The sequence below is a fragment of the Panthera tigris genome, chromosome X (genome assembly GCF_018350195.1).
Source record: "Panthera tigris isolate Pti1 chromosome X, P.tigris_Pti1_mat1.1, whole genome shotgun sequence".
Lineage (NCBI taxonomy): Eukaryota > Metazoa > Chordata > Mammalia > Carnivora > Felidae > Panthera > Panthera tigris.
The window spans coordinates 87,541,040-87,564,498 of NC_056677.1; the positions used below are offsets into that span (position 1 = coordinate 87,541,040).

General features: G+C 47.5%; 1 protein-coding gene across 1 annotated transcript in view; it reads left to right on the forward strand.

Annotated features, from left to right (window-relative positions):
* The window catches only part of FRMPD3 (FERM and PDZ domain containing 3), an 85,410-nt gene that overhangs the window by 56,130 nt on the left and 5,821 nt on the right, over nt 1-23,459 (forward strand). The window contains 2 exon segments of the mRNA XM_042974946.1: nt 7,382-7,526; nt 22,959-23,459. Coding sequence (XP_042830880.1) covers nt 7,382-7,526; nt 22,959-23,459 — 646 coding nt within the window.

Consider the following 23,459-nt stretch of genomic DNA (forward strand, 5'->3'; position numbering starts at 1 on the left):
CATGTTCCTCTCTTGCACATGAAATGCACCTGTCTTATTATACCTAACCCTTATTGCCTGCTCCCTGTATCCTGAGTACACTGAAGACCGGGGTTATGCACGTGGCATGCAGCACACAGAGGGTCCAAATCATGGGTGAAAGGAGAGGTGAGAGACCACATTATGGGATAAACGGGGCATCACGTTGGTGAATGGAGTGGGGCTAGGAGAAGGTTGCACTTTGCTGAGTGGGAAACAGCAAATGGATAGGTGGATGATGCAAGCGCCAGGTGTTGGATAGTTCAGGTATGCCCTCCTTTAAGCAGGTAGATACAATGCATATGAAAAAAACACAGGAGAATTATCCATTTTGCATTGGAATGTTTCTGCTAGGCAGAACAATGGCCCCCTCCCAAACATGCCCATGCCCTATTCCCCAGAACCTGTGAATATGCCTTGTTATATTAGGCGGGGGGGGGGGGGGGGGGGGGGGGGGGGGAGAGTGGGTTAGGGTTGCAGGTGGAATTAATCATCTGACCTCAAGAGAGGGAGATTAGTCTGGATTATCCAGGTGGGCCCAGTGTAATCACAAGGGTCCTTATAAGTAGAAGAGGGAGGTAGAAGAGAAGGTCAGAGTGATGTGATGTGATGTGATGTGATGTGATGTGATGTGATGTGATGTGATGTGATGTGATGTGATGTGATTGATGTCATGTCATGTCATGTCATGTCATGTCATGTCATGTGAGAAGGGCTCAGCCCAACCTTGTTGGCCTTGAAGATGGATGAGAGAGCCATGAGCCAAGGAATATGGGTGGCCTCCAGAAGCTAGAAAAGGCAAGGAAACCCATTCCCTCCTAGAGCCTCCAGAAGGGATGCAGCCCTGTCTACCCTTGATTTTTAACCCAGTGACCCTCGAGTCTGATTTCTGACCTCCAGAACTGTAAGAGAAAAGATGTGTATTGTTTAAGCCACTGAGTTTGGGTTGATTTGTTACAGAAGCAACAGGAAACTAACATAAAGGTGAGATTCCTTCAAGTAGGGAACCCTCATACCCTGCATTAAAGATACAGTTTGACTGATAAATGTTCTGCCCACACCCAAGTTTTGTTAAGATCAGATGCATCTGTAATCAGAGATGTCTGCTATGTGTATCACTACAGGTCAGTACCCTATGAAATAGACAGGATGGTATTTATACTTTTCGCAGATAAATCAGCATAGGTATGGTCGACAATATGGTGATGGGAGAAAAAGAGGAAGATTGAGGGAGAAAAAAGATCCAGGCTTCCATTTGACAGTCAATAAGAACTTACCTTTGCTAAGAAGCATGCTAAACCCAATAGGAGATACAAACATGAAATGAAAAGAAAAATATGGCTCCTTGCCCTCAAGAAGCTTTCTGTGCTGTAGGAGAGAAAGAAGTGTGCTAATACATGGCATACCAAAGAAGGTACCATTAGAAGAGGTACCAAGAGCGTATCAGAGTACAGAGGAGGGAAAAATTAAATCTGGCTCAGGGATTAAGGAAGCTTCCTGGAGGCACTCCATATCAGCAATACCTATGGTTACTGAGTGGTGCCTCTCTCCATATATGTGAACAAAGGGCAGGATTTGGGGGGACAGGGTCTGGGAAGCTTCCTACTGGAGAATGGCTTCCCTGGGCTCAGTAGGAGTCTATCCTTAGGGTCAGTGTCATGATGGAGCCAGCTCAAACAGGTGTATCCCTCCCAACTCTGCATTCAGTAACATCACATCGATAAATTGGAAGTGGCCATGGCTTGAGTATATACACTAGGGAAACAGGCCAACACTACAAAACAGGACTTCACTGAACTGGTTGTTTAACGCTTACCAGTACGCCACTGCATAAGGTATACTGAAGAATATGGAAGTTAGAAACCAGACTTGGCTCATTTCCTCCTAGATATGCTGCTCTGTTCTGGGAATATTCTTGAAGGGCCCAGTGAAACTAAGATTGTTCACTCAAAGCAGTGGTTCTCAGCTCTGACTGCATGTTAGAATCATGTATGGAGATTTAAAAACCACTGGTGCCTGGGTCCCTCCTCTCAGACCATTTAAACCAGAATTTTGGCCGGGGGGGGGGGTGAGGCTGGGGTATAAAGGTTTTTCAAGCTTCCCAGGTAATTGTAGTGTGTGCCTGCTTGAGAACCACTGCCTTAAAGTGATATTCTGCCTAGGGGCACCTGGGTATCTCAGTCAGTTAAGCGTCCGACTCTTGGTTTCAGCTCAGGTCATGATCTCATGGTTTGTGAGTTTGAGTCTGGCATTGGGCTCTGTGCTGATAGTATGGAACCTGCTTGGGATTCTCTCTCTCTGCCTGTCTCTTTCTCTCTCTCTCTCTTCCAAAAATAAACTTTTTAAAAAAGTGATATTCTGCCTTGCCTCCAAATTGGCTGGTGATGCCCAATTAGCCTTCCCCAGGGCCAGGGAGGCAAGAACCCTAATGTACTAGTCCCTTGGGATTCAAGGACCATCACCTCATTCCCTTGCCCTTCTGTATCACTGGATTCCCATCTTTTTCCTGTTTTCAGAGATGCTACAGTGAGCTGAGGCCACCCCAAGGCCAGTCCCCTCCCTAGTCGGCATCCCGAAGTGGCCTTTGAGCTCCCAGCACACCCTGAGCACCTGAGGAAGAAGATGGGGCTGGAACATATCAAATTAAACCCTGTTCTACCTTCTCCTGGCTGGCCATGCCTCCAACTCCATCCTCCTTTTCCCCTTTAGCATTTGAAGATGGCCTGGGCACATTTCGTTAGCTTTCACTCTGCTTACTTGCTCTTAGTGGGGTGAACAAGAGGCAGTATGCAAATACCTTTCTCCAAAAGACAGTAGTCTGGGACTGAGGCACCACTGGGCCATTACTATACCCCATTACCACAAAAGCACATAAGGGGGAAAGAAACCATCAAAGGAATGTCTCAAGGGATCTGTCGTGGCCCAGTGTGTCTCCCATTCTCGTGTTTGAACTTTATGGCTCTAGCGCTGTCTGTAGGGACAAGTATTACATTAGATGTCATGATCATTAAAATCCTATTTAAAACAAAATGTTTTTGAAGGTTTCTAAGAAAACCCATCCAACCTCTTTGCTTGCCTGCCTTTGGTTTGATTTTTACCCCTGCTGGCAAAAAGCGCATCTGTGCTCCTTTGACAAGCTGCCTTTGGCCCATGCTGGGGCCCAGTTGGCTTGTGTGGGCACGCAGAGGACTGACTCCTGATGTGCGGTGCTGAGCCAGCTAGGGATGTGCTTGGACCTCTCTGCATAAGATTGTGCCTTCGTGCTGTTTCATTATCCACACCAGGCTATATTTGGGGTGAGAAATAGGGAGGGAACCCGAAATGAAATCAGACAGGTAAGTCAGTCAGCCAGTTAGTCACTCTGTCTCTGATCTGTCCATTAGCCAGGCAGCCGGGCAGCTAACCAGTCAGGATGTCAGACATTCTGCCTGTCTTGCAGCCAATTTGTCAGCCAGGGCATCAGTGAGTCAGACTGCTCTGCAGCCAGCTTGACTGTCTGTCTGTCCATCAGTCAGTCAAGCCCATCAGCCTGTACTTTGGTCAAATGGAATGTCATCCTCTCCTCAAAGAAGCTCTCTCCAGCTTCAGAAGCCAAATGAGTCACACGAGCACACGTTCACACCCACCCACCCACAACACACACCGATCTAGGACATTCTCTGTTCTGATAACTGTCTGTACTTTTCCTTCAAAGCGCTCACCACACCTTCCAATCCTATTCATCTGTATGGTTATTTGGTTTGTGTCTTATTTCCTGTTAGATTATAAGCTCCATGAGGGCAGGACTTGTGTGGGCCCTGTGCTGGCATGAATGGCTGCATCTATCCGTGGGCCATGCCGTCCATGAGTCATCCAACCAGCAGGTAGCAGTTTGCTGGGTGGGCAGAGTGGGCCATGGGGGCATTTCAGCCAGAGAGAACAGCATGGGTTAAGATATGAAAGTGGCAAAAGAACATGTCATCTCTGGAAAACTGTAAATAATGTGTCATTGCTGGAGCATAAAGAACAGGACAGGGATGGGAGGAGGGCACAGGCAGAGCTAGTGGGAGATATGCTTGGAGCTGTAGATTGAGTCCAGGTCCTAAAGGGTTTTGTGTAACACTAGAAGGCAGTAGGTTTTATGTGAAGAGATACTGAAAATTTTAAGGGAGAGTCATGTTTTAAGTTTATTTATTTATTTTGAGAGAGAGAGAGAAAGCACAAGCAGGGGAGGGGCAGAAAGAGAGGAAGAGAGAGAATCCCAACCAGGCTGCACGCTGTCAGCGGGGAGCCTAGGCAGGGCTCGAACCCACAAACTGTGAGATCTTGACCTGAGTCAAAACCAAGAGTCAGATGCTTACCCAACTGAGCCACCCAGGCACCCCGGGAGAGTCGTGTTTTAGAAACCCAGGCAGCGATATGGAGGTGAAGTGGAGTGAAGTGGGTAGAGACTGGAGGCAGGAAGGCCAATCAGGAGGCTACTGGAAGCCCTGAGGTTAGTGTGTCCCCACCTTTTCCATATCATGAGAAGTGCCACAATTTGTATGGCCTACTAGAACAAACTGATGAAGCAGCTTGTGGCCAGAGGCAACAGGACCCAGAGGCCGAGGGCTCAGGATCCCAGCACACTTGTCACCCATTCACAGATACCTCGAGAAGTTTGGGTATTAGAGGAAAATGATGCAGGCTTGAAATAAAGCTGTGCAGCAGGAGTGGCCATGATGTCTGTGAACACTCTTGAGGCAAGCCTAGTGAGTCTTGGGCCCTCATAGCAATGTTGGTAGCAGCTGTCCACACCCAGACCTCTGTGTATCCTTTTGTCATTAGTGGCAGGGGACAAGGCACTCTCCCCCTCCCCCATTCCATTCCCCTTCTGTCTCTTCTTTGTTGTACACAAGGCTGACCATTCTGTTGTGACCAAGAAATGTCCATTAACTAGAAATACAAACACTCCTTCTGTCCCTTCTTAATAATGACCTGAAGGGTATGTTAACTAACTGAAGTTAAAATAAAAACTTTTTAAAAAATGACCCAAAGGTAACATCTCATGCCTGGTCCCTTTCTCACTGGAGAAAGGAGTCAGTTGATCCTCAGTGTACAGATGGTTCCTTTTCTTCCTGATGGCATTGAGTGAGCTCTCTAGGAGCATCATTAACTCATTGCCTGTGGGGTAAAATCCAAATGCCTTATCGTGGCATGCAGTGTAATTGGATGTAAAATAACTAAACAATTCAAGATAGGGTTCAACTCAGCACAAGACTGTGTGATACAGACATAGCAGTGTAGGAGCAGTGAGATAGGAAAAGAGTTCAAGAGGGAAATAGGCTGGAGATGGTGATCTGGGGGAGGCTGTACAAGAAGAGCAAGCCAAAGAGAGAGATGGAGATGGTCAGCAATTACAGAACCAGAACCCAGCATCACGGAAGCAGAAACGGAGGGAATTTCCAAAGGAGAAGGGCATCACTGTTGGCAAATGAAATAGGAGGTGTGAAAATGAAAATGAACAATTGTATTTAGCTAGAAAGAAGCTTCACTCCTAGATCAAACTAAACATGACCCACTACTCATTTCTGTACATAAAGTTTTCTTAGGACCCTGTCACACCCACTGTTTAGCTCATGGATTATCTATGGCTATTTTCACACTATAATAGCCAAGTTATTGCAACAGAGTATATGGCCTACAAGGCCTAAAGTATCCTAAAGTATTTGCTGTCTAGCCCTTTACAGAAAAAATTTGCCAACCGCTGGTCTGTATAAACTACAAAATATTCAACTTAAGCTCTATGTCAGGATCCTGAGAGACAGCAAAGAAAACTTGTGCAACTTTATTTAAGAGGTGAGCTGGTTTGGATTCAGAATTGTGCCCCAAGTGATGATCCAGGCAAAGAAGGCTATTCCAGTTGTGACCAAGTTCAACTAAGTCTTCTATGATTTTCCTTTTTATGGCCACCTAATCACCTCTCATCTGGACTGTTGCTGTAGCTACCTTACTGGTCAGAGAAGGGATTCACTCCATCCTAATTCTCTTAGCTCTTAATGCCTGGTCTGGGAACCCCCAAAAATCAAGGTGAGTCATGGCCCCATGGCTCCCTCTCCAGCCAGTCTTTCTCCCCTATCCCAGCAGAATGCCCCCATGACTGACTTCAGTCTGACCCAAACTTATTTTCAAGCCACACTTTCAAAATCATAATACAGATATTGGGAGGGTTTCTTAAAAAGGTATTAATTTTTTTTGGTTATGTCTCTTTTTTTTTGATATTTCAGTTCAAAATCTCTGAAACAGTCAACCAGTTAGCCCCAGGATTTAATTTGACTGATTGAAGGACAAAAACAAAAGTCAACAGAGTATGCTAGTATTTCCCAAAGTAGGTTACAAAAAAAAAAAAAAAAAAAAAAAAAAAAAAAAAAAAAAAACTACAACCCTACCACCATAAGATCTTCTATGAAAATAGATGGTTTTGGTCAAATAATTTGGAAATGTTGAAATCCTAAAACCCCCCCTCTTGACATTTTGTAGTGCATGTTCCTATTTGAAAGGGACTGAGCTCTCTGCATAGCTTTGTTTGACCCAGTGTTTCACACATGTGCTTGACCAAGGAACTGTTTTAGGGAACACCAGCTAGCATCTTGAGGACACCTTAGGAAAGAGGGGAGAAGGGCACCTGTGTGACTCAGTTGGTTTAGCATCAGATTCGATTTCTGCTCAGCTCAGGATCTCACAGTCATGAGATCGGGCTCCACCCTGAGCATGGAGCCTGCTTGAGATTCTCTCTGCCCCTCTCCCCTGTGTAATCTCTCTCTCATGTGTGCTTTCTCTCTAAAATTTAAAAAAAAATAAGGAAGAGAAAGGAGGTCTGAGCAGGGCTGCAAACCAGAAAGGCCTGAGCCCCGAAGGTACACTGCTGCACAGAATGTCCCTGTCTGGAAAATTATTCTGGGCAGAGAGGGTTATAGAGATGAGCTAGAGATAGTTTGTGCATTCAGGAACTTTCCATCAGGGATGTTCCCCAGTCTAGCCAGGACTCCCAGGTTCACCCCACCTCCCCTAGCCGGCCCACATATCTGCCAAGCCCCAACAAACACAAATACAGCCACGCAACAGACACATGATATTACATAATTTTAGGTTTTTTTCAGTAAAGGTAGTTCATTAAATGTGTAATTAAAGGCTGATTTAATTTCGATACCTGGGTATGAGTTTAGTATAAATAGATTCTCAAATCAGAAGAAATGATCTGTCAGTCCACACACCTTGATTTTGGGCTCAGAAAGTAGGATTCCCATACCTCTGCCAGTCATCTTTTCTTCAATGTTATCCTCCCAGACCTGCATCTGCCCCGCTCCTTCCCACACCCTCATGTTACTTCTTATCTCTCCTGCAGCCTCTGGTGCTGCTGATGGAGTGGCCTGAAGCCACCAACTTTGCCTGCCTGATTGCGGGGTACTGCCGTCTCCTGCTGGACTCCAGGAAGATGGTCTTCTCCAAGCCTGCCAGCCAGCCTCTTCCACCTCCAATGATCAAGGCAGGTAGGGTTCAGCCTCAGTTTTCAGTATGCCAGAGGCCCTTTGCACCCTGGACACATGGAGGGAGGAGCTTTGCTGCCTTAGGGCTCACCCCATTCCACCAGCACCCAGTTTCCCAGAAGCGAGCGCTATACCACTGGGTCCCCCCAGCACAAGCCAGTGGGAAAGACAGCTGGCCTTCAGATGGGCCTGTCCCACAAAGGATGCCTGTGACAACACATTGCGATTGAGTCAGTGAATGAAGGTAAGACAAAAATAGCGAATAAGGAATAAACAGGACGAATCAGAGAATCGCACTGGATCTAAGGCACAGCTTTAGAGGTACAGTGATCTAGGGAGAGATGCATGGGTGTTCTGGTTTAGGGAAAGTGGAGGTTGAAAGTGAAGATAAAATCTTTCTTTTGTTCACCATAGTGGGGGGTCGACAGAGCTGCCCAAAGAGGCCATGGGAGACTGGGGTAGGAAATTCAATGCAGGTGCAGAGTACAGTCCAGCAGGAGGCTTAGAGATATGAGGGGATGACCATTAAGAACAAGGTCAAGTACAGCCTCCAAACACAAGGCTTCCCAGTTAGACAACTCACTGCAGCCACCCCTCGGAGCTGTCCTGGGGATAGCACAAGCAGGGGCCTTGGGAAAGATCAGCCCAGTCCAGATAATTCTCCCTGGACCCAAAGCGGCAGGAGAAACAGGTGCTTCACATATTAGACCTAAGGCTCACGTAGATGTGGTAGGCACTCCTCCAACCCTGGCACCCAAACGTCATGGTGGAAGCTGAGACTGACCACCTAGCAGTCACCCTCCTCACATGCCAAAGCCTCTCCATCCACTTGCCTTGCAGTTGGCCATTTCTTCTCTGCCCAGAACTGCAGTGTTCTCACATCTCATCTAGATGAAGGAGTTTTAGGGAGTAGAAGCCCACTCCCCATGGATGCCCCAGCTCCCAGAGAGCTGTGTAACCCCCCACACCATGTCACCTCATCGTTTCTTGTTTGCAAACATCATGACAAGCCCTTGTTGACATCTTATAACATTATCCACGGGACTTAGAAGGCAATCCCCCAAACATAGACTGGGTAAAGGATGGGTGACCCCAAGGCATAGAAGGAGGCTCCACATGGAGAAGCAAAGGGACTGACTAGGAATAAGAAGGAGCCAGGAGGCCATGTTGCAGCATGTCCCCAGGGAGAATAGCTCCGAAGTGAACAGCTATACGTATCACCAAGCCTGTGGATGGCCAAGTGATGGCAAAACCAGTGTTAGTGTTGTCCATGTCACCTGGCATCACTCCCAAGTAAATTATACCTTTGGCTGAGCTGGTTAGGGGGAGAGAGAGGGAGAAGGGAAGGCGGAAGAAGGGGCCCTTTGGGGGAACCACTTTCAGAAGGCCCCAGAGATGACTCTGTAGTCCCACCTGCCTTCCAGAGGGTTCTGTCACCCCATCAGCCAACGCTGTCCTTCAGTATTTCTCTTTCCACAGGGATAGTGGCACCAAGTGAGGGCGCAGGGTTCCTGTTCCCCCTCAGTCTCACTGAACATACCCTGGGATGCATCCCTGTGGCTTTGCCAAAGGCCAGTCAATTTCATTGGATTCTCTGGAAGGTGTTGCAGCCTGGAAAGAAGGCTTCTACAAGTGCTAGGCATGGCTTTAGAGCCCCTCCCTGATTCCTGAGCTTCCCCCTTGTGGCCTGCAGCATGATGGCGGCTCAGCTACCTCTAACACAGTGCCTTTCGCCACGCAGGAGCTGGATGGACCACCATGGTATTCCCTTGTTTGTACCGCTTCACCTCCCCAGGGGTGTGGGTCCATGCCTGGGCCCAGTACTTGGCCTTTTGAACTGTTATGTGCTGGGTTGATAACAACCGCCAAGTACTCTGCTTGTAGAGGGCTGGTGTGCGCATCTGACCCCGTGGCCCCAAGAAAGGGAAAGGGGGGACTGTGAGTGCACACTGGGGAGCCCTCCACCCAGGTTACAGTGCCAGGCCATCAGTTCCTGGTACAACGTTGAGATATGTTTCCTCCACGGGCCCTCACTTTCACCCCAGAAAAGAAGCCCCAGTGCCCAGTTGTCATTTAGCAAAGGGCTATAGGAAACAGGCACCCTGCCAACCTCATCTGGGCTTTTTCCTCAGGGCCAAAGCCCCAGCTCACTTAGGGCCTGATCTCTCTGTCCAGATCTGTATTCTTGGCCCACTGCTGGATAGGCTTAAAGGCTTGTTTAACCAGCAACTCAAAAGAGAAAGCATCACCTCTCACTTGGAGGCCCAGAAAAAAAGGAACATGGGGACATGGAAGGGAAGGAATTACCTCTTGGGCTTTATCAGTAGTTTCCCCAAAGTACGTATTTCACTCATTCACCCAAAGACTATTTCTCAGTTACTCATTATATACCAGGTCCTTGCCCTCACAGAGCTTACAGTCTAGTGCGGGGAATACAGACGGATGATTAAACTGATATTATCAATAGAGTAAGTGCCTTTGGATTTACATAGGGGAAACTCCACAGCCACAACAGAACAGCACCTGGGCTTAAAGACACAGCTTAGAGAAAGTCTCAGGCAAATGCCAGTTCTCACCTGTATTGGGCCGTTGGGAGATCCAGGGGCAACCATCTCTCTCCAGCCTCGAGCTCCCCCGTATCATGGGGAAATCCAGGAAAATAAGGCTTCAGGGCCCCCGTTGGAGCCACAGTCACAGATTTTTCCCCCATGGTTAGAAAGCAGTGTGGTCTGGTATAGTAAATGTTCTGAAACACACCCACACATATATAGACAAGTGCTTTTTGACAAAGGTGCAAAGGTAGTACAGTGGAGAAAGGACAGTCAAAGCTGGTTGACTCAGTGTTGCACTGACTCTATGCATGTATGCATGCGTACACACACACTGCATATATTTATGTGTATGTGTATGTGTGTATACACACTGCATACATTTTTTAACATAGCTCCAGTTGGATCACCATCCTGTTCTTTGCAAGCATTTTTTTAAAAGTCAATCTTCTGAGTGGCTGAGTACAGAGAGCTAGACTAGGACATCCCCCTTGGGGAAAGCTGATGAGCAATTTACAGCAGATTTGCAATCTGAGAGGCATGCTGTTCTAACCATCAGCCAAGCGCACCTGGCTCTGCTTGCATTTCTAACCTTCTGTCTGGAGGAGGTCTGGGCTTTTCCAGACATATTTTCTCCTCCGCATGGCCCTGTGCTGCTCCTTGGATCTGGAAATCACAGTCATTGTCAGCCTGGTGTTGGGAGATGTGTTAGACCTACAGCCTTTGTCAGAGAGGAGCCACCACCTACTTATTGGACATGCCCCTGGGAGCCACCTCTGATGTCAGCTTATTGCCAGGCTGGCTATGCTGACTGTTCAGTTGGCTCATAGGAAGTTAGCACCTGGTGCATGGCCAGGACCTGTGGACAGTGCCTGAGAGTAGAAACCACCTGAACTGCTACTTCATGCTAGTGGCTTAGCACTGCCCTAGAGCGCTTCTTCACCAAGGCTCAGAGGGTCATTACATATTATTCCCCCAGCCAATCCAGAGTTCCCTGGATACAGCTACTAGGGCCTGAATTGAACCCACTCAACATAATTACATTGACTCTATATTTAAAGGGGCAACATGGTCTATGGAAATCAGAAAGGGCTTAGAACCTGAAGGTATAGAGACTTGGGTTCTAGCCCCCGCTCTGCTATATCTTAGCTGTGTGGCCATGAACAAATTCCATAAACGGAGTCTGTTTCTTCATCTGCAACCTGAAGATAACAGTACCTAACTCAGTAGAGATTTGACAGGAGTATGTGAGAGAAGACTCACAAATTTCTTTTAAGCACAGAGCACATTTTTGGCTCTTTTTATAACAATTGAGAGTTCACTTTGTGCCCAGCACTGTGCTTTTTTTTTTTTTTTTAAAGAATATAAACAGCTTCATTGAGAAATAATTTCCAAGCCAGAAAATTCACCCATTTAAACTTCACAACTCAGTGTTTTTGAGTATGTTTAATATACGTACAGGACTTTGTACCCATTACCACAATTTAATTTTAGAACTTTTGACCCCTCCTAAAACAAACTCTGTACCCGTAACACTCATCCCCTAGTCCCTTCCTAATCACCACCCAGCCTTAAGCAGCCATGCATGAACTGGTTTTCTGGGTCTATAGCTTTGCCTATCATGGACATTTTGGATAAAAAGAATACTACAATATATAGTCTTCATGTGGTTTGCTTTTTTCATTTAGCATAATGTTTTCAAGGGTCATTCGTGTTGTAGCATATATCAGTATTTGTTTCTTTTTATAGCCAAATATTCCGTTGTGCAGATAGACCACATTATGTGTATCCATTCATCAGTTGGTGGGCATTTGGGTTTCCTTCATTGTGGCTATTATGAATAATAATGTTATAAACCTTTATGCATGAGTTTTTATGGACGCATATGTTCTTGTTTCTCTTTGGCACACAACTAGGAGTGGAATTGCTTGTCAAATGGTAACTCTATGTTTAACTTTGAGAAACTGCCAAAGTGTTTCCCAACAGGACTGCACCATTTTACATTACCATCCACAGTGTTGGTGGATACAATTTCACCATATCCTCACCAACACTTGTTATTGTCCATCTTTTTTTTTTATATATCCATTGTAGTGGATGTGAAAAGGTATCTCGTGGTTTTGATTTGCATTATCATAGCTGATGGTGTTGAATATCTTTTCATGTATTTATTAGCCATTTGTATATCTTCTTTCATGAGCTATCTATTCACATCCTTTGCTCATTTTTAAACTGGGCTATTTGACCATAAACATGAGGGTTTATTTCTAGACTCACAATTCTATTCCATTGATCTACGTGTTTATTCTTAAGTCAGTACCACACTGTCTTGATTACCATTGCTTTGTATTAAGTTTTGCAATCAGGAAGTGTGGGTCTGCCTACCTTGTTCTTTTTTAAGATTGTTTTAGTTATTCCGTGTCCTTTGTGATTCCATATGAACTTTTGAATTACCTTGTCAATTACTACAAAAAGTCCATTGGGATTCTTATAAGGGGCTGTGTTGAATCTGTAGATCAGTTTGGGAAGTACTTTCATGTTGACAATATTGAGTCTTCCAATCCATGAGTATAGACTGTCTTTTCATTTATTTAAACCTTCTTTAATTTCTTTCAGAAATGTTTGCAGTTTCCATTGTACAAGTCCTGCACTTCTTTTGTTAAATTTATACCTATTTTATTCTTTTTGGTGCTGTTATAAATAGAATTGTTTCCTAATTTCATTACCAGATTGTTCATTGCTACTATATAACAATACAGTTAATTTTTGTTCTGTCCTTTATCATGCAACCTTGCTGAGCTTATTAGCTCTAATAATTTGTGGATTCCTTGGGATTTTTTCCACAGAAGATCATGTCATCTGCATATAGAGATAGTTTTACTTTTCCTTTCTGATCTGGATGCCTCATATTTCATTTTATTGTCTAATTATCCTGGCTAAGCCTTCTAGTACAGTGTTGAATAGAAGGGTTAAAACAGAAGTCCTGGACTTTTTATGATGTTAGGGGGAAAGCTTTCAGTGTTTTACCACCAGGTATGATGTTTGCCATGGGTTTTTCATAGATAATCTTTATGATGTTGAGGAAGTTCCCTTTTATTTCTAGCTTTTTGAGTTTTCTCATGAAAGGGTGGTATCTTTTGCCAAATTATTTTTCTGAGTCTATTGAGATGATCATGTGGTTTTTGTCCTCTATTCTATTAACATGATGTATCACATTAATTGATTTTTGGATGTTAAACCAACCTTGAATTCGTGCAATAAATCCCATTTCGTCATGGTGTATAATGCTTTTTATATGTTGCTGGATTCAGATTGCTACTATTTTGTTGAGGAACTTTGTATCTGTATTTACAAGAAATATTGCTCTGTAGTTTTCTTGTGATGTTTTGTCTGGTTTTGATACCAGGGTAATATTGATGTTAGAGAATGAGTTGTGAAGTGTTCCCCCCTCTTCTGTGTGTGTGTGTGTGTGTGTGTGTGTGTGTGTGTGTGTTTTGGAAGGGTTTTGAAGAATTTGTAGAAATTCTTTGAGCATTTGGGAAAATTTTCCAGTGAAGCCATTATTTTTAGTAGGGGTGGGATGAATACCTTGTTTTCAAGTTTAATTTATTTATTTTTAGAGTATGAGCAGAGGAGGGGCAGAGAAAGAGGGAGAATATCAAGCAGGCTCTGGGCTGTCAGCACAGAGCCCATATGGAGCTCAAACTCATGGAACTGTGAGATAATAACCTGAGCTGAAATCAGGAGTCAGACACTTAACTGACTAAGCCACCCAGGCGCCCTAGGGTAGATACTTTTAATTACTAACTCAATTTTTCTTGTTATTGGCCTATTCGGGTTTCCTGTCTTCCTGAGTCAGTTTTGATCATATATTTCTAGGTATTTGTCCATTTCATTTAGGTTATCTAATGTTTTTGGTATAAGCTTACTTAAAATATTCTTTTATAATTAAGTCCATATCTGTAGAATCAGCAGTGATGGTCCTCTTATTCCTGATTTTAGTAATTTGAATCTTCTCTTTTTTTTGGTCGGTCTCTACAGCTAAATGTTTGTCAATTTTATTGATCTTTTCAAAGAACCAACTTTTAGTTTCATCAATTTTCACAATTGTTTTTCTGTCCTCTAAACTTTACTGTTTCTTTCCTTCTGCTTGCTTTGGGTTTGGTTTGCTTCTCATTTGCAAGTTTCTTAAGGTGGAAGGTTAGGCTATGGATGTGAAATCTCTTCCTTTTTAATGTATGTGTTTATAACTATAAATGTGTCTCTAAACAGTAATTTAGCTAGATCCCATGAGTTTGGGTATGTTGTATCTTCATTTTCATTCATCTCAAAATATTTTCCAATTTACCTTGTGATTTCTTCTTTGACCCATTGTTTATTTAGGGATGTTTTATTTAATGTCCACATATTTGTGAGTTTCCCAAAGTGCATTCTATTATTGATTTCTAATTCCATTGTGCCCCCCCCCAACACATACTTTGTATGATTTCCTTTCTTTTAAATTTATTGAAGCTTATTTTGTGACCTAACATATGGCCTGTCTTGGAGAATGTTCTAGGTGCACTTGAGAAGAATGTATATTCTGCTGTTGTTAGGTGGCATGTTCTGTAGATTTTTTTTGCTATGTCTGTTATGCCCAGAATTCGTGACCTCCAAAGACCACCAGGGAGCCGAGTCCGATGCAAGAGCAAAGAGCCTTTATTCGAGCTAGCTCGAGCTCAATCCCCTACCTGCACCGACGCAGCGGTGAGATACCAGAGAGAGAAAACGAGTTTCAAAAGCACAAAGGTTTTATAGGGGTCTAGGGGCAGTTGGTGAGGTAATGGCTGTGGCCTCAGCCAATTGGCTGGGGAAGGGTCGGAGTCCTGTTACACAGGTCGCTGGGCGTGTTTTGATCGGGAAGTTTGAATGGGTGAGTGGGAGGTTACCCGAGGGGAGGAGGCGTGGTCTGAGGTTTCTGTGATTTTCCCGGGAAGGGGGCATGTCGGGGACATAGTCACTCAAGGTGGAGGACACAGAACAAGATGGAGTCGGCCGGCGTAGGTCTGCTCTTTCATTCCCCCCTTGTCATGTAGCTTGCGGGCCCAATCATGGGACCGGCTGCATTTCTATTTTGTACTGAGTACGGAGGACCGTTAGTTGGACGGCCCCCACACAGTCCCTGAGCTGGTGTCTATGATCTTCCAGGTAATGTTTTGGGGGGCATGGGGACCGGCAGCATGAGCAATGACAAGCAGAGTTAACAGAGTTACCAATATTAGGTGGGTCAAATGCGCTGTAGCTTGAGCTTGAGCGGGTTGTGTTGGTCCTGATTGACAGCCCATCGCGTGACGAAGTCCTTCCGGATCAAGGAGGGGTCCGCTGGCCGAACGTGGGTGTGATGGACTCAGGTCACGATGCCGTCTACTTTGAGAGCGGTGGGGGTTGTCAGCACCACGATGTAGGGTCCCTTCCAGCGCGGCTCGAGGGTCTCTTGGTGGTGTCTCTTGACGTAGACCCAGTCTCCCGGCCTGTACTGATGAGGTGTCGGGGTTGGGCCAGCCTCATAGATGGCACGGAGGCGTGGCCAAATGTCCTCGTGCGCCTTCTGGAGCCCTCTCAAGGAAAGAAAAAGTTCTTGATCTTTAAACTTAGCAAGAAGGTTGGGAATAATAGGGGGTGGCCTGCCAAACATGATCTTGTAGGGAGTAAAACCCAGAGTGTAAGGAGTGTTTCTAACCTGGTAAAGGGCATACGGTAGGAGAGTCACCCAGTCCCCGCCAGTCTCCATGGTTAATTTGGTAAGGGTCTCTTTTAGGGTTCTATTCATTCTTTCTACCTGTCCTGAGCTCTGGGGCCTATAAGCACAATGTAATTTCCAGTTTTCCCCCACTGCCTTGGCTACTGCTACTGCCTGTGTTACCTGTGAGATAAAAGCTGGTCCACTGTCTGATCCTACCATGGCAGGAAAACCATACCTGGGTAAGATGTCTTCTAGTAGCTTCTTAGCCACCGTCTGAGCCGTTTCATGCTTGGTTGGGTATGCCTCCACCCAGCCAGAGAAGGTGTCTCTAAATACTAAAAGATATTTATAACCATACTTTCTTGGTTTGACTTCAGTGAAGTCGACTTCCCATTGGGCTCCCGGTCTGGTGCCTCTGAGCCTGGTTCCTTTTTTATTTGATGTGGCTCTCACGTTGGTGAGTTGGCAGGTCTTGCAGGCAGATACAACTTGCTCTATTTTGGTGTCCTGTTGGTGAATGTTGATTCTGGCATGTCGGATTAAGTCTTTTAATTTTCGAGCCCCCATGTGAGTAGACCGATGCATGTGCTCTAATATTGAGACTCCGAGCCAGTCTGGCAGCACGAGCTCCTTGTTAGGTGTATACCACCATCCCTTTATCTCCTGGGCCATGGGGAGTTTCTTGATCTGCTATAACTCCTCCTGGGAGTATTTGGGCTGGTCTGGTAAAAGTGGGTCTCCTGGGTCCGGCAGTTGTATGGTCATGGTGGGAACTGAAGTTAAGGGCTACTGCCTTGGCTGCCTGGTCAGCCTTTTGATTACCTCTAGCTACTGGGTTATCAGCTTTCTGGTGCCCTTGGCAGTGGATAACGGCTAGCTTGGTAGGAAGCCATAAGGCCGTAAGCAGGTTAAGTATCTCCTGCTTATTTTTTATAGTCCGTCCTTCTGCCGTCAGTAACCCCCTCTCCTGATAAATTGCCCCATGAATATGAGCTGTGGCAAACGCATAACGGCTGTCTGTGTAGATGTTAAGCCATTTTCCAGCTCCCAGCATCAGCGCCCTGGTGAGGGCTATGAGCTCTGCTCACTGGGCTGATGTTCCGGAGGGTAGAACCTCCGCCCATACAGTGTCCGTTTCGGTGACCACCGCTGCACCCGCATACCTGTGTCCGTCTTGCACAAAGCTTCTGCCATCAGTGAACCAAGTAGCCTCGGCATCAGGGAGGGGCCGGTCGGTCAGGTCCTTCTGGAATCCATGTACTTGTTCCAGGATTCCCGCACAGTCATGTAGTAGAGCACCTAGGTCAGGGTCGGGCAGCAGGGTTGCAGGATTGAGGGCTGCACTGGGGTGGAACCACACTCGTGGAGGGTTGAGTAGGAGGCTCTGGTAATGAGTCATACGTGTGTTGCTCATCCATCTATCAGGAGGCTGTTTCAGGACCCCTGTAATGGTGTGTGGGGGCGTGATCCAGATCTCCTGTCCTAGGGTAAGTTTGTCTGCGTCCTTGTCTAGGCGTGCTGTCGCCGCAATAATTTTTAGGCATGGCGGCCAGCCGGCAGCCACTGGGTCTAGTTTCTTGGACAGGTAAGCCACCAGGAGGTTCCAGGGGCCTAAGGCTTGAGTTAGAACCCCTTTTGCTATTCCCTTATGTTCGTCTACAAAGAGGTGGAAGGGCTTCGTAATGTCTGGTAGGCCCAGGGCTGGGGCACTTAGGAGGGCCTTTTTTAACCGATTAAAGGCAATTTCTTCTTTTTCAGTCCATTTAAATGTTTTCCCCTCTTTGGTAGCTTCATATAGGGGCCTGGCAATTTCAGCAAAACCTGGAACCCAGAGGCGGCAGTAGCCGGCTGATCCTAGGAATTCCCTCACTTCTCTTCGGGAGGTGGGAGTAGGGATCTTTAGGACAGTTTCTTTTCTGGCATCTGATAACCGCCGCTGTCCGCCCTCCAGGATATATCCCAGGTAACTTACCTTCTCCCTGCATATCTGAGCCTTCTTCGAGGATGCCCGGTACCCTAAGGCCCCCAGGGTAGCCAGCAGGTCCTGGGTCCCTCGCTCACAGTCTTTGGCCATGTCGGCAGCAATCAGGATGTCATCTACGTACTGTGGGAGGGTGAGGCCAGGGTGCTCCCTTCTGTACTCACCCAGGTCCTCGTGTAGTGCCTCGTCGAAGATGGTGGGCGAATTTTTGAATCCCTGAGGTAGCTGTGTCCAGGTGAGTTGCCCACTTTGGCCCTCCTCCGGATCATTCCACTCGAAGGCGAACAAGGGTTGGCTCTGGGGTGCAGGCGGCAGACTGAAGAAGGCATCCTTTAAATCTAGTATAGTATACCAGACCCTGGAAGGCGCCAAGGAGCTCAAGAGAGTATATGGGTTGGGAACAGTTGGGTGTATGTCCGCGACCCTCTTATTTACTTCCCGGAGGTCTTGTACAGGTCGGTAGTCATTTGTGTGAGGCTTTTTGACCGTCAGTAGGGGGGTGTTCCCAGGAGACTGGCAAGGAACTAGTACCCCTAGGCTTTGTAGTCTCCGGATGTGTGGCTGGATCCCCTTCCGGGCCTCCTGAGACATGGGGTATTGTTTGATCCTTACCAGACTTTCTCCTGGCTTGAGCTCGACCAGGACCAGGGTCCTGTGAGTGGCTAGTCCTATCCCCCCCGTCTCTGCCCAAACCGAGGGGAATTCTTGAAGCCATCTGTCTATATTATCCTCTCTCGGGAGCGCCTCCTGGTGGAGGCGGTATTCATCCTCCAGTTTCATGGTCAGGACCTGGATAGGGTGGCCCTTGCCATCGGTGACCTGAGGCCCCCCTTGTCTGAAAGTTATCTGAGCTCCAATCTTGGTCAGTAAGTCCTGTCCTAACAGTGGGTAGGGGCATTCTGGTATTACCATAAAGGAGTGGGATACCCGGCCCGTCCCCAAATCTATTGTTCTTCGGGTAGTCCATGAATACTGGCTCATACCAGTTGCCCCTTGTACCCAGGACTTCTTGCTGGCTAGTTTTCCTTGTGGGGTGCAGAGGACCGAATGTTGTGCTCTGGTGTCGACGAGAAAGTCAACAGGGGTCCCCTCCACTTTAAGAGTTACCCTCGGTTCGGGGAGAGGGTCCAAACCCCGACTCCCCTAATCACTCAGTTCATCTAGCTCTAGGACTTTTACTGGATCAGTCTTGCTTCCCTTCCCGCCGGCCCTTTTCGGACAATCTTGGGCCCAATGCCCTATCTCCTTGCAGTATGCACACTGATATTTCTGCAGCCTCTGCTTCCCCCCCTTGGTGGTTCCTTTACCTTTTCTTGCGTCATCTGCCAGTTGCCGGAGGCGGCGGTCTCGTTCCTCGGGGAAGTCAGCAGTGGTAGCTAGTAGTATTCTGGCCAGGTCTCGAGTCTGCTTACTGCTGGCAGCCGCCATGGCGCGAGCCTGCTTGTCCTCAGGAGGCTCCCGGTTATTATATACCTTTTCGTCTACCACCAGTAAGTCCTGCAGACTTTTTTCTCCTAGTCTATTTATTTTCTGTAATTTTCTCTTAATGTCTATGGCCGATTGGTTTACAAAGGCCATGATAACAGCTGCCTTGCTTTCCAGAGGCTCTGGATCCATGGGGGTATAGGTACGGAATGCCTCCATGATCCATTCTAAAAAGGCAGCCGGAGGTTCATCTTTTCCCTGTTGTACATTTCCTACCTTGGCCAAATTGGTTGGCTTTCTAGCGGCCATTCGGAGACCCCCCATTAGAGTCTGGCAGTAGACCCGGAGCCTCTCCTTACCTTCTGCCGTGTTGAAATCCCACTGGGGCCGAGTTAAGGGGAAGGAGGCATCTATCTGAGCCTGGTTGGTGGTGGGATTCCCGTCTGCGCCCGGAACTAGTTTTCAGGCCTCATTGAGGATTCTTTCTCTTTCTTCAGTCGTGAACAGGACCTGCAAAAGCTGCTGGCAATCGTCCCACGTGGGCTGATGAGTAAAAAGAATAGAGTCTAATAAATCAATAAGCCCTGCCGGTTTCTCGGAAAACTTAGGATTCTGAGCTTTCCAATTGTAGAGGTCACTAGTGGCAAAAGGCCAATAGTGATGGGGCTGATTCCCCTCCGCGTCTGGGGGTCCGGTGGCTCGCAGGGGCAGAATAGTGGAGTTGGCGGCAGAGGCCGATTGCTCCCTCTGCGCCCTTTGTCTGGTAAAGGGCGGGCTTCCCACTGGAGCGTTTCCGCCTCCTGCTCTGGGAACAGCGTCTGCCTCCCCCAGAGGGGGAGGATGGTGTTCTTCCGGCATCCTAGGGGGGTTATCTGGGGGAGGAAAAATTAATTCTTCTTCAGTCCCCCCCTGTAGGACAGGGTAGAGGGGTGTTGAAGGCTGGGTAAGACTTTTCTTGTTTTCCTTCTTCTCTGTCCCCTGCAAAGCAAGAATGTGTTTTGGCTCCGGAGGGAGTGGGGCTAGGAAGGGCTTAAGCCAAGAGGGTGGGTCTTCTACAAGGTCCTGCTAAGTGATAATGTAAGGGAGCTGATCAGGATGACCCGTCTTAGGCCGAGAGATGATACCCCTGACTCGGTCGATGGTAGGGAGGTCGAAGGTCCCCTCTGGTGGCCATCCGACATTGAAAGCTGGCCACTCACTAGAACAAAAAACCTGCCACCGACCCTTTCGGACTTCCACACTGAGGTTGTTAGCTCTTCCCCTCACATCCTTAAAGTGATCAATCATAATACTTAGAGGAGTAGTCTGAGTCTGCCCCATAATGTCCGTCCAGTAAGTCCACAGAACAAAACAGAGAAACACAGAAACAGACAAACAGAGGACCCCTAGAAAGTCTTCCAACTCCATGGAAGCAAAACTGAAAGCTAGACGACGGCCTTGCGCCGACCGGCGGGAGTGACCTGCCTCGTCTCAGACCTTTGAGGGGATTCCACGTCCTTCCAAAACCGATGAGGGGATTCCACGTCCCTCCAAAGACGACGGCCTCACGCCGACCAGCGGGAGCGCCCGCGCCATCTCAGACCTTTGAGGGGATTCCACATCCCTCCAGAAGGGAGGATCTGAACGTCTTCCGAAACTCCCGGCCCGTGGTCCTCCAGTGCGTCCACTTAGACCACGCCGGGCACTACCAGAATTTCAGAAAGGAGCTCACACAGAAAAGACAGAACGAACAGACACTAACTGTGGCCAGTCAGGCTCTCCGGGTCGGGGGTCCCTCGGGGGTCTTGAGGACCCAGGACGAGCCCCCAAATGTTATGCCCAGAATTCCTGATCCCCAAAGACCACCAGGGAGCCGAGTCCGATGCAAGAGCAAAGAGCCTTTATTCGAGCTAGCTCGAGCTCAATCCCCTACCTGCACCGACGCAGCGGTGAGATACCAGAGAGAGAAAACGAGTTTCAAAAGCACAAAGGTTTTATAGGGCTCTAGGGGCAGTTGGTGAGGTAATGGCTGTGGCCTCAGCCAATTGGCTGGGGAAGGGGCGTGGCCTCGGCCGATTGGCTGGGGAAGGGTCGGAGTCCTGTTACGCAGGTCGCTGGGCGTGTTTTGATCGGGAAGTTTGAATGGGTGAGTGGGAGGTTACCCGAGGGGAGGAGGCGTGGTCTGAGGTTTCTGTGATTTTCCCGGAAAGGGGGCATGTGGGGGACCTAGTCACTCAAGGTAGAGGACACAGAACAAGATGGAGTCAGCCGGCGTAGGTCCGGTCTTTCATGTCTACTTAGTTTATAGTTTTCCGGGTCCTTTACTTCCTTGTCGATCTTCTGTTTAGTTGTTCTACTCATTATTGAAGGTGGGGTATTGAAGTGTCCAGTTATTGCTGTTGAATTTCTCATTTTGATTCAGTCAGGTTTTGCTTCATGTGTTTTGGGGCTCTGTTGTGAGATGCCAGCACCACACTTTTGTGACGGTTGTGAACTCTAGTAAACAGCAATACTGACACACGGACCCTGTCAAACTGGAAATGGAAAGGCATTTTGAAGGTTTCTTTTCTAGCATCTCGACCACCACAATGAAGGATAGGGCAATGGTTAAAACCATGGGCTTTATAGTCCCGCAGACCTGGGCTCAAATCCAGGCCACATTTAGGACTCAGGTGACCTTAGATAAGTCACATAACCAAATGGATCAGTTTCTTGCTCTATAAACGGGGATAGTGACAGCACCTGCCTTGCTGGCTTGCTGTGAGGATTAAATGGAATCGTGTGTGATGATTTTATCTGAAGTTAGTGCTTGCTTGCCATCTGCCTCTCTATCTGCCAATGACAAAATGAATTGGCATTGTCTGAGTACATTCTCACAGATAACATGGGGAAGGGCCCCCAAAACAGTCTGAGAGAAAGAAGCCATTTAGAGAAAAAGCATTCGCCATGGATAATTCTCAGATGTGCACACCTACCATCATTAAAAGCTGTTGACTAGAACATTTTACCCCACGTATGTGTAGCAGGCAGGCTGGCCCTGCGTGAATACAGAGAAGTAATGTGTTTGGAGGAATCATAAGAATGCTCCCCCCACCCTGCTCCCACAGATGCACATCCCCACATATTTCCCAAATACTTCACATGTTCAGAGAAGCCCCAGAACACTACTAGTAGAGCTTTATTCTTTTAGGGTCCTTCCTTGACAGTCCTCTTTGAAATGCAAATTTCAGGCATTGTGTGCGGGCATCTTCCCACTAAGGCAGTAGTAACTTGTCGGATGGATGTATTTCCTTCCTGCTAGAAGAGATCCAACATAACACAGGAGGAACAGAACACTGGGTTGGCAGGGGCAGGGGGGAGGAAGGGGTGGAAAGGCTCTAGGAAAGGTGGGGACGGGAGCAGAGACACTTCTGGGGGGGACATAAAACAAATTACACTTCTTTAAGTATGGTTACAGCTGACTTTCAGACCAGACACACCCGTGTTAAGTAAGAGTCCAGCAGGATCCAGATACCAAGGTGCTCAGCCCTTCCCCGGTCACCCCATGCCAGTTTCCATTTCAGAGGCGATGGGGCTGTTAGCAGCCCAGGCCACTCGATTCTACTCACTCTACTCTCAGGGGTGGCAGCAATGTGGCTGCCCCTTTCCCTAATCTCTAGCAGCCAAGTAATGCTCTCTGTCACTACCTGCCATCCAGTTGCACACCAAAAAACACCAAGGGAGCTCAGCCACTGTCCTCAGCACCACAGCTCATCTGTTGATTCTCTTTCTGGGTTTAGATTACATGCACAGCGCCTACCGCCCTGTCACTGGGGGCCACCTGGGGAAAAAGGAGAGTAGTTATGTGGGCAGCGTGGGCACCAGCCCCAGGAAGTCGAGCCGCTGCACGCCCCCACCTGCCGACTCTGAGCTTGTCAGCTTTTGCTACCTCCACATGCGGGAACAAAGGAAGGAGCAGGAAAGCCGGACGGATGTCAATGAGAACTTAATTTTCTTTGAGGAGAGCAGGCCCCGGACCAAGTCTGACCCCACATCCAAAAGCTCTGGCCAAGGTTACGAAGTAATCCCTGATGACTTTGATGCCGCCAGCCTAGACCATGAGCCTTGTGCTAGCAGGGCCCGGTCCTACACCTTGGACAATTCCCTTGGGGCTGAAGCCCTGAATTTCTACTGTGACTCTTGCAAAGCCAAACTCCAGGAGCAGCTGGGCCCTCCCAAAGGTGGGAGGCCTGGCTCCTCTCATGACAATATGGTAGACTTGATGTCCCTTCCACCCCCGG